The following is a 17271-nucleotide window of genomic DNA, read 5'->3' on the forward strand; positions in this document are numbered from 1 at the left end:
ATTTTTCTTTTTCATTTATTTTTTAAAATAATAAATGAGGAGATGTTCAGTTTCGAAAAGGCCGATCCCCTCTCTACCAATATCCCAGATGTTCATTTATTTTACATTCGTATTGAGAAAAAAAAAAGAAAAACTACAAAGACAAGGAAAAGAAGTTATAGGCAGTTTTTAAGTGTAGTTTGGATGAAATCTGGTTTTCCGAAATCTGGTTTTCCGGCAGCCTAACTGGTGGTGACTTTGTTCATGTAGAGGCCGTGCAATTTGCCTTTGAGGCGTGCCCCTAGACTGGACCCCCCCCTCACATTCATCCGCTGCAATGGAAAGGGGAAGCGATAAAGAAATCTAGCGATACTTATGTGGACCAATTTGTTACAGTGCAAGACTAGAGCAGCTTCATTTGCGATTCCGACGTTGACAGCGCGGTGGTGAGAGGCATGGAAGTGGTGGTGCTCGTTTTACGGCGGTGACATCTCGGGAAGAGCCCACAGATAAGCGGGCTATATGGAGTCGGTGGTCTTCTTCCTCTTCTTTATTTTTGTTGGGAAGAGATGAGAAGAAAAAGAGAGAAGAAGGTGAGATGTAGCTTACCAGAGGAGAGAGAGAGAGAGGGGGGGGGGGGGGTGTGAATGCTGCTGGTAGAGAGAGAATCGGCCTATCTACAAGAACTGGAGGAGTGCCCGCTCTAGCCACTCAGACGCCAGGAAAAGATATCATGGATGCCGCCGTGACCCCACCCCCACACCACACAGCTATCATCCCACCCAACTCCCCACATTCACCCAACCATGACCCTTCTTTTAACTGCAACCTTCTCCTCCTTTTTTTCCCCACCCTTTCTCTCTCTCTCCTCCACACAATCACCCTCCTTCTCTCTCTCTCTCTTTGTCTCTCTCCTTTTTAGCAGAACCACATCTGCTACCAGCATTCTGACTCCCCAAAAGCAGCCGACCTTTCCCTCTCTGTCGATCTCTCTGTATTATAGCTTGGTTGAATGAATCACAGCGTTCCTGAATGGGAGATGGAAGGAGGACAAAGGAGCTCTACCAAGACTGGAGCATGCGCCCTCCCCAATATCGACTCCTTCAGTGACAGCTTATCCACGTACAATCTCCTCTCTTTCTTCAACTTTTTCCCTTGTTCTGCTTTACTCTTCCTCGTGCTTATTCTTTTGTGGGTCTGTGTAGCTTAAGAGGCTTGCTTGCTGTACATGGTGCATATGTGTGTTTACACATGCATCCTTCTCTCTAGGACACACAGAGATAACTAGCTATATCATAATCAAAATTTTGAAGTATGTCATGAATTAGATCATGATTATTTCGTAAGATCTTATGGTTTTGGCTCCCTTTCTTTTTTTTTTTCTCTCCTTTACTGATTCTTTGGTGGGTGGATTTAGGTGGGATTATGAAGTTGCAGAGCTCACATGGCAGAACGGCCAACTGGCAATGCACGGCTTAGGCCCGCCAAAGTCAAGCAGCTGCAAGCCCTTGCCAAAGCAGGTCTGGGAGAGGCATCAGGCCAGCGGCACCCTCGAGTGCATAGTGAACCAAGGCACCGGGTTGCCCGACAAGCCATCGCCGATCCCCGAGGCGAAGGATCTCTCTCCATGGTTCAAGGACGCCTTGGTTCCTTGCTCCATCTCCGACGCACCCAGCTCCACCTTGCCCGGCTCCGACGGAGCGCTGCACCGGCCCCCCTTCGACCACACCATGGGTTCGGACTCCGGTGCCTATGCCGGCTCGTGCAAGGCCCCCCTTCCCGGCCTTGATGACCGCGGGCGCCATGAAAAGATGGGAGCCCAAACTCAGCAGTACTGCAAGCGCCAGAAGCTCGCGGTCGTGCCCGAATCCAGCCGCTCCGGCGCAAATCTGAGCATTTCTGGCAGCGCCACCTTCGGCCGAGACGACACGTTTGTATCCGTTGGCACTTACGAGACGAGCGGTCACGTCGACGGGCTGACCACGCCAGCCGGCTCCCCGGAAAATACGAGCACCGCGAAGGATGAGCAGGACTCGGTGTGCCACAGCAGATCCAAGGTGCACGTTGTTTCTCTATAATTCTAGCACTTCTTGTTGAGCTTCCCGGAGTTCTAGCCGGAATATCCTTTGGCGACTCCAAAGAAGCGCATCCATCGTATCGATCTTAATTTTTTGTCAAGTTGGTCCTGATCGATTTACAATGTTTTGATGTGTTTCTGGGCATTCATTTCTTGAACATACCAAAGATGGAGGAAGAGAGTGAGAACTGCAAAAGCAAGGGTCAAGGAGCTCGTTCTTCAACTTCCTCCAGAAGAAGTAGAGCAGCGGCTACTCACAATCAATCTGAACGTGTAAGTTCACTTACATTGATTGACTTCTTCTTTTTTTATTTTTATTTTGCACTTCGTTTATATATATTTTATGATTATACGAGACCACAAACATTTTTTTATAGTCAAACCACCAATTTTTTTTTTTTTTTTTAATTCTCATATGATTAAATCTGGACGACGAGTGGTGTTTGTGAGGAAAAGTTGATTCCACATCCACAATTGCATCGGTCCTGCCTTTTATGGTCGAAAGAGAAGATAAAGAATTGATGGTAGCGCTTATGTTAACCTCGACAAGAAGAATCATTGTAAAAATTGATAATAATAATAATAAATATTAATAACAGCAGCAAAGAGAACAAAAAGAAGCAACAGTAATATAATAAAGTAATTACTATAATTAATAACAGTGAGGTGGTAAATATCTTGCAGAAAAGGAGAGATCGGATCAACCAGAAGATGAAAGCTTTGCAGAGGTTGATCCCAAATTCCAGCAAGGTAACATATCTCACATCCTTACTGCGATGACCTGTCCTTGTGTTGCCTTTCATTTTGCTCGTTTTGGATTTGACTGCCGGCTACGAGAAAAGTGAGACGACAGACGAATCCCCTTCGTACAGATAAATGAATATTTATGGTGTCCCCAGCTTTCTGTGAACCATGATTGCAGGAACAGTGTCCTACCATTCACTGTTCTGCTATTGATATAGACTTTTCTCTTATGATCTCCTGGATTTTCATCAAATCAAGAACTTAGATATGAGAGTAAGTTCTTTCTGTTTTTCCCTTTTTAATTTAAATATGTAGAGATCACTTTTATGAGGCTAGCTTCATGAAGAAACGCAGCTGACAGCTTTGACTTTCTTGTCTAAAAGTTTTGGGACCCAGAGTTAAGCAAAACTTTTCACGATGGAGGGAAAAGATTAACAAAAAGTTTCTAAAAGAAATATTTCAAACTCATAATGTATGCTATTATATGTTAAAAATCCGACTTCATTATAGTTACGAGGACATAATCAAACATGTGTGTACTTTTTTCGCTGCCCCACAACTTGATAACTTCAGTATAGAAACATGCTGTCAAGTCTCGCTGACGAAGTGTACCTTCATGATGCAAAAAATTAAAGACGGACAAGGCTTCCGTGCTGGATGAGGTGATAGAGTACCTAAAACAGCTGCAGGCCACCGTCCAGATCATGAGCCAAACGAACATGCAGCAGATGATGATGCCAATGAACATGCAGCAGTTCCAGATGTGCATGCTGGCACAGATGAGCATGGGCGCCAACGCCGGCATCCGGCCGGGCGCTGCCGGAGTGTCTCCGATCCTCAACCCTTCTGGTTTCCAGCCACCAGGCCTTGTTGCGGCATCCGTGGCAGCGGCTGGCCCCTGTGATAGACTGGGAGAGAGAATGGCAGGGGCGTCGACGTTGCCCGATCCTTTCTCCGGCTTCCTAGCATGCCAGGCACAGGTGCGTTACAAGACCAAACATTAATCTAGAGTTCGCATGCTGCGAATCTTTGCCGGCGGATGTGAGTTTTAGGCATCTCTAACAAAATTCCCCTTGTGAAAACTTTGCAGACCATGAACGTGGATCCTTTCAAAATGGCAGCAATGTATCAGCAACTGTATCAACAGCTGCCATCCAACGTCGATGGTTCAGGGGAATAAGCGAAACTTCCAACCACAACGATGTAATTGAATTATGTATACTGACACTAATCCCCCTTAGTTGGTAAAATTTTCTTTTCGAAAAGATTGTTGAATGATCATAAGCCTCCTAAATTAGAGGACGAGATTTAGTACTCTAAGCGAGTGCTCTTCCATAAAAACATTGTGTGTAGGATTCACACTCAATTTGAATAGTGCAGCCTTCTCCCCAAAGCGGAGTTGTTAGTTTGTTGGTCTTAGCATTTTCCTTTCTGCACTACGCAAAACCATGCAATCAATGGACATCATGCATACAAGAAACATTAGGAATACGATGTATGCAGCTTGTGAACTACTTTGTTTAATAAAAACATAACCAAATAAACGGTTTCGAATTCAACTGCACCATCACCATTCACCATCAGATCATATATATATATATATCAGACCATTTAATCTTTTGCTAAAAAATTATATTTCAACGTCCTAATATATCTATAAGAACTAATTTGATACAAAAACATGCTTTGGTTCAAGTTGATATTACAAAAATGTGGAATTTTCTATCATCAAAATCTTAATGCTATGGGAGCCATTCTTTTTTTGCAATATTAAAGTTCAAAAAAGTGGTCAATTTAATATATATTTTACATCAACCCATTCTTATCGATAAGGTTAGATTGCAAAAAAAAAACATTTAAAACAATTATGCTGGTTTTTGTTTCTGACCTGGTTTGTTTCAATTTATATATATATATATATATATATATATATATACATGTAGAGAGAGAGAGAGAGAGAGAGAGAGAGAAGGACAGAAGAGATTTTTTTTTTCTCTTTTCTTTATTTCTGACTCAAGGCAACTGCTCCCGGGTTGACAGACTTTGTGGCTTCTCCATCAAAGTAAAACCCTTCATCTTTTATCACATCTAATTATGCCTATCATACCTTGCAAGTTGGAGATGGAAGCTACTACTGTAAGTTTGATCGGTCACCGAAAAAGCTGTGATAAATGCTATATATATAAACAGCAGAAGGACAGGATCACGGTAGTTGGATTTTCTTCCATGAGACTGAAATGATTGCCCCCATGCAAAGTCAGACATCTCACATTCAAGTCTTACACACGAAATAAATGCTGTGGATGCACGCATTGATAACGATAAAGAAATATTATATTGGACTTGGAAAATGACTTCTGCATGTTGAATATTTTAAATGTACCAGCTCGGTTACAGTGCACACTTATCTGTACAGTGTACACACACTCAAAGGCACGCATCTACCAAGGTAGTAAGATTGTGAGAACAATCTTAATAGTTGTAGTAAAAATGTTGGAATCCAAGAGAACGCGAACAATTTAAAAGTGGTCCGCTCAAAGTTAGGGTAAGGAAGACATCGCCATCTGAATCAAAGATCAAAAGAGACTTTTGGTAGCAAAAGTGGAAAAATTCGTGACATCCTTTCTCCTTCTCAACACCCACTCTTTTTGTTTTTGTTTTTCTATCGTTCTTCCACTTCCGAAAGCGAAGCAGAGGCCTGGTCAGATCACCTCAGTTCTAATTTGAAGAAGGACACCAAAAGAGTTTCTTAGAGAAACTAAATTAATGAACATGTATTCCTTAGTGAGGCACTTCCAATGAAATATGATCACATCAGCAAAGTATCTATTCACCAGCAACCAAAACAACCAGACAAGCTTCAACTTAATAATGAATGACTATTTATTGATAATGATACTATAATGACCACCACCAATAATATTTATGATGGTGACTATATGTGTGTCTGATTAGAAAGATTAGAGGATAGTAATAAACTTCCAACGGGATTATGTAAAAAAAAGTTCACTCCCAAAAAAAAAAAAAAAAGATGCTAACATTGTGGTGTGGATGCAAGAGGATATTGCTGCCCTCTACAACTTGTCAGATGTTGGTTGTCCTTCTGAGTGATTGGTGTAACGTGGTGTGTCCACAAGCCACTTGACAGGTGGGAAGACCAGTTAGTACCTGAGAACTCTTTGCCACCACATGTTTTGGAAGAGTAGGGACTACTGAGATTTTCATGAAAATTATTCCTAAGGGGATCACTAAAAGAGGAAAAATTTTACATCCGCGGACTTACCCGCATTCCTAAGTGGTACCACCAATAAAATTAAACCCTATATATATATATATATATATATATATATATATATATATATATATATATATATATATATATATATATATATATATATATATATATATATATATGTGTGTGTTTGTTTAAAAAAAGAGAGGAAATTGCATGTGAATTTAATACTTAGTGGACCCTCCATCAAAGTTTGAATCGCATATCCCATTGGGGGGCACATCATCATTGATGCGATCTTCCATCTTTGTGACCCGAAATCTACGAATTAATTTGAATAGGACATCTCATCCATGATGAGGATAAGAAGGAAAGGCAACACTCGACTGCGATGAAAACCATTTGCACCGTCTGAGTTTTCACATGTCATTTAAACCCACTTTGTAACTTTTGTGTGTAGGACTACCACTGGTCCCGTTATAGTGGCGGAGCTAGAAATTTCTGTACTTTAATTTAAATTTATTGAACCTTAAGAAACACTTACATGTAAAAAAAAAACTAAAATTTATCCAAGTTTGTTATGTATAAATAAAGTAAATTTTGTAGGCTGATGTGGGCAATCGCCGACACCATCTTCTAGAACATAGCTCTGCCACTGCGAGAAGGTGAACAGGAGCTCAGGTAGAGAAGGAGGTAAAGTTAGTGACAGAGCAAGAAATTTGTGGCCAAGGGGTGCTATACTAATATAAGAAATCTTAGGTTTGAAGGGCACCAATATGTGATAAACTAAATTGTGTAGAGCAACTAACATGTAAATAAAATAAGTTGGGTAGACTGTATAGAGTGTAAAATGAAAGAGATTCAGTAAAAATGGCAAAGGATGATCATGGAAAAATAGGCATGCATGGCAAACTGAAGTCGTGTGTTCTCAAGGCATTTAATTGGGTTTTCTCAAATGATTGCCGCAACAAATTCTAGCGACTCATGCGTTCTAAGGCATTTACTTGATCTTCTCAAATCCTTGGCACCACAGGCATTTGTCATTTTCAGTGTATCATATCCAAATCCATCAGACGATACTCTTTTGGATAAGAAAGAAACACATAATTTAGACATTGGTGGCAGATTATCTCTATTGTGAGCATTGGTGGTTATACTTTTCTCTAACAGAGGCCAGACCACAAACGACAGGTCAGTTTAAGAATGTCATTAAGCAAACGGTCCAATCAGCTGTTTAAAATCCATCCTGACATTTAACAAAGTTTTTCAGATCACACCGGCTCGATGCATTGCATTGAGTAACACAGTCATTGATGGATGTTACCGAATGATTTATATATATATATATATATATATATATATATATATATATATATTTGTTTGTACTTTTATCTTCACACAATCTATGAAAGATTTCTTCACAACTTTGGAGCGTACAATAATTGCAAAAGTTACGGACTTTATTGTGCAGGATCTTTCGTTGCTTTTCCTCTCCTCTTTTAAGCCTCGATCGTACGAATGTCAAAATTCCATTGATAACGCAGAATTTTAATTTTTGCAGTTGATGATAGGAATCTTGATCGCGAGGTTGAGGCAAGTCGAGATTCTCTCTCTCCAACCTTATCTCCAATTCTCTTCTTAAGGAGAGCCTAAAACTTGAGAATTTTTTTTGGCTCACTAAAGAAAACTGCTTAAACCATGAAAAAAGTGTTACCTGAATTTTGCAGGAATATGACATGAATACAATATCATATAGCATTTCAAAAATGAAAACAATGGCTAACAAAAAATATGTATTTACTGAATGAATGACCATGTTGAAAGAGTGATTCCACTGAATTCACCAAACAAGTCACACCAGTATAATCAAGACATCAATCGTACGTAGTCAAATTTGACAAAGACAAATTAAAACATTGAGATTCAAAATATATGTTTTTATACAATTGTGTCCCAAATTTTAGGAACATCTCATTTTTTACGGCAGGCCTTTATATTTGTTCACGTAGATTGCTGATCTTTTTTTTGTCAGTCTCTTAAAATTTTGTTATTTTTAAATAAGTGTTTTAAAACGTTTATCCTTATATATATACATATATATCCTATATGAGTATTTTTAAACAATCGCAGTTTGGCGACTGTTGTAGTGTTCCCCAAATTAGTTGAACTAAGAAGATAAAAAAAGAGGGTCTTAACTAATCTGAATTTTCGACTGAGTTTAAGCATAAAACCAATAATACTGTGCAATTTGGCATTTGCCAAGAAAACTGTTCTGTATATCACTTAAAAAGGTGAGATACTATTCAGGTTAAGCAAGAAAATTTCGGTTCCAAAGAAAATTTCCTCTTCCTGCATTTAGTAGCACGCACTCTCACGCATTACAGTTGAGCAGACACTCCTTTTTTTCCTATTTTTGCACAAAAGGATCAGATCTCTCTCTCTCCCTCGCTCTCAGCCCTCTCTCTCTCTCATATGATTAGCACACACGCGTGGCAGATCCTAAAGAAATGGCAGAGACGGCGATGAGCTGTCTTTGTGGCCTTCGAATTCTCACTTATAAAGCAGGCATGGGACCAAGCGATGCAGCATACCGATTGTGGGGCATGAGAAACAAGTGAATTATTGCACACTCTTTGATAATGCAGGACAATTTGTCGGTACTACTTGTTCCTTCTAACTTTTACTTCCTTGTACAATTTCAGGCTCCTAAGATTGAACTGAAGTCTCATCAAAGTAGATAACTCAAAAATTTCCCGCACTTTATGCCCTATACTGTTGATATCTACTGCAAATCTTTTGTTTAGTAGATAAGATGCAAAATCTTTCTGTCAATTTTCTGGAGAATCTTTTGAAATTACCCATTTTAGCATCATGTGAAATGTGTCCTACTTCTTGAATAAGATCACAGGCTTACAATGATATTGCACTCTTCGCGCCGACTTGTATCTTGATCTGCCCACTATAAACAAAAGGGGTGAGAGTTTTTCTTGCTATTTTTTCCTGAAAACACATGAAAAGTGAGCAGAGATCCACAAGCTTGAAGGGAAAGAAAATGGCAGTTCATTTATTCTGCTGCGGCGTGACATACATCTGTTCTAGCTGTGAACAGGTCTGCTTGTTGAGAAATCACATGGGGAGTCCATGAAATGCTTCAATTACAGAAAGTCCTCTCAGTTCTATGCCTCGATTCATGGGGACTACTAGGTCCAGTAACAGGGTCGACAACTCAGACTTCTTCAATAAAGCGAAACCATGCCTTATCTCAATACCCCACAGAGCCTGGCCCTGTCTCTTCATCCTTTGAGAGTCATAATTGACTCAGATGTGTAAACCATGATTAACCAAGCAAAATAATTCCAACACCTAACTCTGCTATATAGACTTGGGTGGCACCCTAGGCAGTGGTCCAAAATCATTTGGCTGGCATACGTACCCAGAGTTTGTCTTGTCAACTATCCTCTGTTCTATAGCTAGTCGGGTTTCATTTATTTGCAGATTTGATGTGGGGAAATTCTTCTTCAACTTCAGTTACAGTTCAAAAGGGGGTTAAAGTGACGCACCACTTTGCGGAGTGCGTTTTTTTTCTGACTTTCAAGGGCTTCTTTCATTGTCATTGAGAGCAGGACGACCTTGGATTCCATTTGATTCTCAGATATGAGGGGATTAGGATCGACATGGGCCATGCACAAAGGTTCAAAAGCTGGACCATGAATAGCAGATCACTGTTCTTAACGATTCGGTATTAAATTTTGTAGCTTAAATTCCTGGTTTTTCCCTCTCTTTGTCGGTAGGATGCATTGGACAGAGGTGGGATAATGATAATCTATCTCTGAATCTGAAACATAAACAGTAGATTTTAGTGAGAAGCTGTGGATCGGAATTATGACTGCTGCCACACAGGCGGCAGCCCCTTAACTACAGAAAAGAAAAAGGAAAACTAGTTTTACATGTGATCAGGACTATCAGTTGAATTGGGTTATGATCCAAGCACAAAACAGAAAACAATAATATCACCGTTCAATATGATTATTCCATCAAGAATGTAAATCCACATACAACGTGATGCATTCAGGTTAGGTTCAACCACAATAAATAGATCTGCAGCCCTAATAAGGGAACAAGGATCTGTAACACCAACTCTTGTATCTGAAACCTAAAAATTGTGAGCCAACAGCACTCAAGATGCCAAACCAACAAGAACCTCAATTGCCTAGCTAAAAGGGTCATTCCGCGTCGGATCTCAAGTTGAAGAAGGTCAATGGCGGTAACACATTTCTGTCAATGTAATTTGGAACTTATCAGGCCAAACCCCCATTTGACTATATGAAACGAATAAGAGCAGAGAGGTCTTTTTATTCAGAAAAGTAAGCGAAGTTATTACCTTCAGCTGACAGTAAACTCAAAGTTAGGTTCTAAAGAGTGTAGATTGGTCTCTATGTCAACAGCAGAAGAGAAGAAATAATTAGGATACGTCATTTCAATGAACTGTAGCTGAGTTGTTAAAGTCAGTCACTCCACTCATGAGCGAGCTAAAGATTGTTCGAGAAGCATGAATTGCCATGCATTTTAGTGTTGTCAACAGTTGAAATGTCATCACCAAGCACACACCACCTTTTTCTAAGCAATTTCAAAGAAAGAGTAACCTCTCTCTCTCTCTCTCTCTTTGGAGGAGGGGGAGGGGGAACTAGGACCGGTGTCTTGTTCAGTCATGTATCGATGATAAGGCACAACAAAATGGACAGGGACTGCCCAACTGTTGGCCATGTTCTCCTACTTCCGTCAATCAATGTGTTCCATGAACTTGGACTGCAACAATAAAAGCCCTCCTCCCTCCCTAACCCCTAAAGGACAACCACCCACTATGGTGGTCATCAACCTCCTTTCTTTCACACACATGCGTAACAGGTAGCTGCGTGCACCTGTGTTCATGCATGAGAAAACAGAACATGTGCTCATGCTGGTGGAATTTGCTGAAAATTTTACTTGGTAGAACTTCCATGGAATCACAGTATGCACGGATTCTAGCTACGTGTCATCTTGTTGCCTTCTCCAGTAACCAAGGCACCTGGTCGATCTGGAACTTATCTTTTGGCAGCAGATTTCTTGTCGCCAAGCTTCAGCCTTTGAGACAATCAAGTTTCAAGTTTACGCAATGAATTAAAAGAAGTGTAAAGCATATCAGGCAACCACTTAGCAGACAAGCACTTTCACGATATCCATGTTGGGGACAGTTTATCTCTGGCCAAAACAAGAAACAAAAGCAGGAAAAAAAAAATGGTAACCATCTATCGTAAAATCTGGAATAGAGAAATATATGGTGGATGTTTCTCCAACGGCTTGACCATGTGCAGATAATTAATGACATGCGTGGGTTTAATTTCTAGAGCCTAACAAAATTGACAAGGATTTAATTCAAAGGAAAATTCGGCATATTTGAGATGGGGAGGCCGAAGCCGGGAAACTCCTTGAATTGGAATGTGCATAACTTCAGTGCATATTTGGGATGGGGAAGAAAATGTCTCGGATGGAAGAATGTCCGGGATGTATGTTCTCTTTCATAATGTCTGTCATAACTCGTAACATGTAGGTGACAGAAATAGATAGAGAAACGATAATCTTAATGTGGATTGATGGAGAAGGCCATGAATCTACAATGTTTGAGTGGGAGAGCTGGGGAGTAAGTTTGATGCCTGTCTCAAATATTCTCTTTCACTTGCAAAAGTGCGGCAATCGTGATAATTGAACCATGATTCTCCATGAGAACCACAAACCGCCACACCATCCAACCCTTTTCAATATTTGTGACCATTCGAGGCATCTTTCATATATGTATATAAGATTGATATGACATACTAATCATCGGATTAGAAATCAAGCATCATAATCAACTGTTACTCATGAGGAACAAAATAATTGCATTCAAGGACGGCTTTCCGCTCATGAAAAGGGTGCCATTAATGATGAGCTTGGCGTTTGTCTTGTACTGTTAGACAATAAATGAAAAAGCATTTAGATTGGATCGTTTGAATTTAGAACATTAAATTTTGTATAACAAAGTCAATGGATCTGTTGAAAATTGGTGACAAACAGCGGAAAGTAATGTTCGTGTTTTAACTGAATTTATATTTCCTTGAATCCTATATCAATTGAACTGACTATAAATAGCGTTGAGGGGCATAACATGACATGACTGTTTAGGCCAGAATATTTGATATATTTGATTTTAGTGGGTGCTATATCCTTACTTACTTTCAGTAGTGAGAGAATTGAATCGGCTCACTTGTACTGAACCCACACCAGACATCAAAGCAGCCCTAGAACATGGAGTAGGAAATGCTCGAGCTCTTGCCCGAGAATGGAATGGAATTCTCCCCTCCCGCTCATCCAGACGACCCGGCTCTTTTAAGGCCTATGCCTTGAAGGGGTCACATGTTTGAATCCTGTGGTCGCTGTTGCACTCTAATGATTGGTCCTATAGATTGTAAATGTTGACAACTATGTCATTCGAAATGCAAAGCTTGAAGAAAACCAAAACCTTGGAAGTATAAAGGTATTACACCGGTTTCTTCTAAATAAAAATTAAAAGAAAAATCAATCAGAGAAAATGCCGAGGAATCAAGTGAATTGGTTGCAAATAATTGGTAAAGAATAATAAGAAAGTATTTCCAAAAAAGAAAAAGAAAAGAAAAATCAAATAGTTAATTTACAAATACAAAATTCTTAAAATAACTCTCGAATCGCCCACTGGCTTGAATCCGTGCAATTCGGATCTGCTAACTACACTGCTCTCACCATCTCCAGCAGCTCCATCTCAGATCTGATTTAAGTATTGGATCGGCCAACTTAAATTCAGTCATCCCAATTCTGAAACCTAAATGATCGATGCCACGGGCACGATGACGTGCACAACTATTCTTCCAACATTAAATCTTTATAATTCTACTGTACTTTTCTGTGCTTAAACTAATTTTCATGAAAACTGTTTTTAAAAATATATAAAAACAAAAAAAAAATTATTGATCAAATTCTGAAACCTGTTGTGTTCTTGTATCCGACTTGTAAGCTTAAACCCAAATTTATAGTTGTGACATTAGGTCCGGAATTTTGACCTCATTGGATGGGGCTAAAATTCTTGTTTAATGGAACACATGGTGTTCCATGCAAGAAGGAACGAACTCATATTTCGTGCGGAACGTCCGTTCTGTTTGGGTATGCAGAAATGCCGCTTGAGGGACACGCTTCCCGTGCTGCTATAAGTTGGCAGACCTAAGACTCGGACTCGAATCGGCTAAGACTCGGACTCAAATCGGTTGATGACCGGGTCATCGGATCAGCAAATTGACTCGTCGACTCGGTCGAATTTTGAAATAACATGAATCGGGCGAGTTAGAGGCAAGTTGGGCCAAGTCAAGGCCAAAATGGGGACGAACTGGGCCAACCTTAACTCGTGGCCAAGTTTTCTAGCGATCCAAGTTGACTCGGTGATTCCCGACCCAACTAGGCGCTATGTATGTATGTAAGTAAGTATGTATGGATAAAGAAAATTATCTCAACATTAGAATATCTTGACTCGTAACTAGAATCTCAACATATTTATGTCAAGTTGCTAACATGATGAGGAACAAGCATCAAGTGGCCTCTTGTAAGTCAAGAACATAATGTGGCTTGGACCCGCGGCCGAATTCATCAAAGTTATAGCATTGATCATTATTATATTTTGATGGGGAAGACGAGGCTCTAAGCAATGGTGGAGCGCAGATGCCCACAGGAAATTTATTTTATTTATACATAAAAACTTCCTTAATTTTCATTTTTTTAAACATATACAGGCCAAATGTTGTGTTAAGATGACAATATTAACGCGCCTGTGCACATACACCTATGTATACATATGTAAATGAATTAAATACGTTTCACACTCAAAGGAAAAATCTCGGCAATTGATTTCTTTCAAATAATAAATAGTTCAAAAAAATGATGAAAAAATCAACTTTAAATTAAATGGGACCCCGTTTTTGCTTGTTTCTCTCTCTTCCTTCAGGTCCTGCACCTTCATTTATAATTTTCTAACTCTCCTTTTACGTCATCAGTTGTTGAGTGGTCTATTTAACTGAATTTTCTGCCGACTATTCAACTATTGATGAACTTTGTCTCATCAACCTTTTCGTATGGTTCCAAGTTAGATGTGTCTCATATTTTGCAGAGGAACTCCAACTTTTGCCAAATCAAGACTACAAAGAAATTCAGGGTTGTTTGGTAGTTGTCTTATGATTTTGGGACATATTTTATTAACGTTATATTTCCTTAAATAAACTACAAAATTGAAATAAATTCATCTGTTACCAAAGATTCATTCGGTTCACGGTTGCAAGCAACGAATGATAAAGTTGGCAGTGGAGAGCATTGGACTAACCTCATGCGTGAGCTTTCTCTCAATCCATAATCATGTCATAAATATTATATGTAAAGTCAAAGCAGGAAGAATAATAAACAAAATAATCCAACACCCTAAAGTCAAAAGTATTAACAACATGACCTCAGCTTTCTTACTTCATTGTCGGTGATCTACCTCGTTCCTTCGACGTCAGACTCTTTTCCGGTGATCGGAATCAACATTTTCTTTCTACCGTTGGATCGATTGAGAGCGGAATGAATTTGTAAGGGCAAGTAAAACATTTTATTTTATTATGGGTGACATTACATCTCCTAGCTATTGTTTAACGCAACATCATGCAAAGAACAAAGTGTCAACTTAACGGACATCAAAACCTAGAGACGAACTTAGAGATCAAGCCCATCAACTCGGTGAGCGCCTCTCTCTCTTGGCTGGGCAAGTAAAAGGCGTGCTCCTCCTCCGGAAAAACGTGCAACTCCACCGCTTCCCTTCCCAGTTTCTTCAGTTCTGCGGTCAACAGCACGCTCCGGTCACTCAGCACGTCCCGACCTCCCGTCACAACCATCACCGCAACGTCCGGCAGCCCCTCTGCCGGCGGACAACAGAACGGGTGGTCTCTGGTCCTCGGTTCGTTGCTCTCTGGCCGTGCCAGCACCCAGCACGCATCTGCGATCTTCACGGTGAGAAACCCCTGTTCGTCCGATGCTTTCTCTGATTCTGTTCGCTCCTCCGAGCTGTAAAAGGGTTGTAAGAGCACCACGCCCTTGAGACCAGGCAGCTTGGGTCCCTCGTTGGAGGCGAGGACATTGTGAATGATGTTTCCACCGGCGCTGTCCCCCATGATGAAGAGGCGAGAGAGGTCAGCTGAGGCCAAGAGGTGTTGGCGAGCATCAGGGTTGGAAAGCCAACGAAGAGCAGCTCGCAGGTCGTCGTAGGCAGCCGGGAGGCGGTGCTCTGGCGCAAGGCGGTAAGCGACCGAGAGGACTATGGAGGACGTCGCAGAGGCGAGGCGAGTGGCGAGCCGATGAAAGTCGTCGACGCCAGGGGAGAAAAGGCAGAAGCCGCCTCCGTGAACGTAGACAATGAGCGGGAGCTGTTTGTCGGTAGAAACCGGCGGGTGGTAGATGCGTGCCCACAATCCGGTGGATGGGTCGAGGGTCACGTCGACGGAGGGGACAGGGTCGGATGCAGAGGCCGGGACAAAAAGCGGTGGGTGGTCGAAGTCCACCACTCGTGTTACGGTGCCGTCCGGCTGGACCTGGATTAGGCACCACACGTCTATCTCCACCGCCGGATACATCATTGCCTTCGTCGTCGAGGTCTGCTCGATTCGGGGGGTGGACTCCATCGTTGCTTGGGCTTCTAGGTATGCATTCGCAGCTACGAAACTGAAGATCCACAAGTTGTTCTGATATATGATACGTTTGCCTTGCACCCATATATATATATATACTCACCCCACACCACCCGGTGCTTGTTGACGGAATGCAGCTTTATGACGCTAGAATTATATATATATATATATATATGTAAAAAATGAGAGAGAGAGGGAGAGAGAGAGAGGTTTCCCTATTCAAGTACTATTTTTATCGATTGTTGTCTAACTATATTCATCTACCACATTTAATTTATTTATGGAAGGCATACTATATATATATATATATATATTCACATTTAATTTATTTATGGAAGGCATACTATATATATATATATATATATATATATATATATATATATATATATATATATATATATATATATATATAAAGAGAGAGAGAGGGAGAGACAGAGAGGTTTCCCTTTTCAAGTACTATTTTTATCGATTGTTGTCTAACTATATTCATATACCACATTTAATTTATTTATGAAAGGCATACTAAATTTTGGTCTGGATCCGGATGATTTGTTCAGATTCAGTTGTACCATAAAAAATTAGAGAATTCACAAGTAATGACTCAGCTTTCAATATTTTTATAGGTTACTGATTAATATTTGAAAGATTGTAAAGGGCCGTTTGACTTAATAAATCAATTGATCTTCATTAATTGATGAAAAATGTTACATATGCCTAAAAATGCTTTGACTTTAGTAAAACAAACAATTCTGTGAAAAATTTTCAAAAGCCCCATTTGTTAGGGTCAATGTCACATTCTGTACATACACGATCCCTGGGCCTTTTGTTTTAGCAATGAAACTTAGGAAATGGTCGAATCGTGAGGAGATGTAACCGCAGTTTGCATGCCCATTGTCTAATGATAATAAGACGAGTGCGTGTTTGAGTAGAAGCGGCCATGGGAAAAAATTCATCCTGGAAAATAAATCTAACGATCGAAATTTCTTCTATTAAGCGGCTGGCTTCTATTAACTTGAATTCTAATCTCTAGAGAAATGTAACATAGACACACATCTGAATATATAAGTGGGCTATGTTGAGGCTCTACAATTGTGGCCGTGTTTGAATCGGGCCTGGAAGCATATGTAGCATGCCATCATTTTCCCTAAACATATTACGACACTCAATCCACTATATCTTTATTGATGCGGGAAGATCAAGTCGACGGGCCACCTCCCAAATTTAATTAATAAAAAAAGAGTATGAAGGCTATCTTAAATTTAAAATATTTTTAACCAAAAAAATGAAACACATTTCTCAAATGCATTTTTCTAAAACTGTTTGCATGTGTGAAGCTGGCCACATATTAATCAACTTTCAGAATTTGAATCTAATTGTTTCAATTGCTTTGGGAGTCAATTTCAACACTCAAAAAGCCAGAAGAAGAAGAACACGATATGTTGGAAACACCTCACAATTAGTTTTACGTCAAGGATTTTCTAAGAACGAAG

The 17271-nt window shown here is 40.2% G+C and overlaps 2 protein-coding genes across 2 annotated transcripts; one reads left to right on the forward strand and one right to left on the reverse strand.

Moving 5' to 3' along the window:
- The first annotated feature begins 360 nt into the window (after positions 1 to 360).
- On the forward strand, positions 361 to 4205 carry LOC116266424 (transcription factor UNE10-like). The gene is made up of 6 exons (XM_031647646.2): positions 361 to 1101; positions 1397 to 2036; positions 2225 to 2329; positions 2741 to 2806; positions 3436 to 3780; positions 3891 to 4205. Exons 1-6 carry the CDS (start codon positions 992 to 994, stop codon positions 3978 to 3980), a joined length of 1356 nt encoding a protein of 451 aa, XP_031503506.1. The 5' UTR covers positions 361 to 991; the 3' UTR covers positions 3981 to 4205.
- A 10481-nt stretch (positions 4206 to 14686) lies between these two features.
- LOC116265944 (probable carboxylesterase 15) lies at positions 14687 to 15920 on the reverse strand. The gene has a single exon (XM_031646956.2). It carries the CDS (start codon positions 15773 to 15775, stop codon positions 14795 to 14797), a length of 981 nt encoding a protein of 326 aa, XP_031502816.1. The 5' UTR covers positions 15776 to 15920; the 3' UTR covers positions 14687 to 14794.
- Positions 15921 to 17271: the final 1351 nt, after the last annotated feature.

Source organism: Nymphaea colorata, chromosome 12, assembly GCF_008831285.2.
Source record: "Nymphaea colorata isolate Beijing-Zhang1983 chromosome 12, ASM883128v2, whole genome shotgun sequence".
Classification (NCBI taxonomy): domain Eukaryota; kingdom Viridiplantae; phylum Streptophyta; class Magnoliopsida; order Nymphaeales; family Nymphaeaceae; genus Nymphaea; species Nymphaea colorata.

What these genes read in the sequence shown, in the direction of transcription:
- LOC116265944 (XM_031646956.2), bottom strand. Translation starts at nt 15,775, where the DNA reads ATGGAGTCCACCCCCCGAATCGAGCAGACCTCGACGACGAAGGCAATG.
- LOC116266424 (XM_031647646.2), top strand. Translation starts at nt 992, where the DNA reads ATGAATCACAGCGTTCCTGAATGGGAGATGGAAGGAGGACAAAGGAGC. An exon ending in TGTGCCACAGCAGATCCAAG is followed by an intron (nt 2,037 to 2,224) that starts GTGCACGTTGTT and finishes AACATACCAAAG; the next exon opens with ATGGAGGAAGAGAGTGAGAA. An exon ending in CTCACAATCAATCTGAACGT is followed by an intron (nt 2,330 to 2,740) that starts GTAAGTTCACTT and finishes AATATCTTGCAG; the next exon opens with AAAAGGAGAGATCGGATCAA.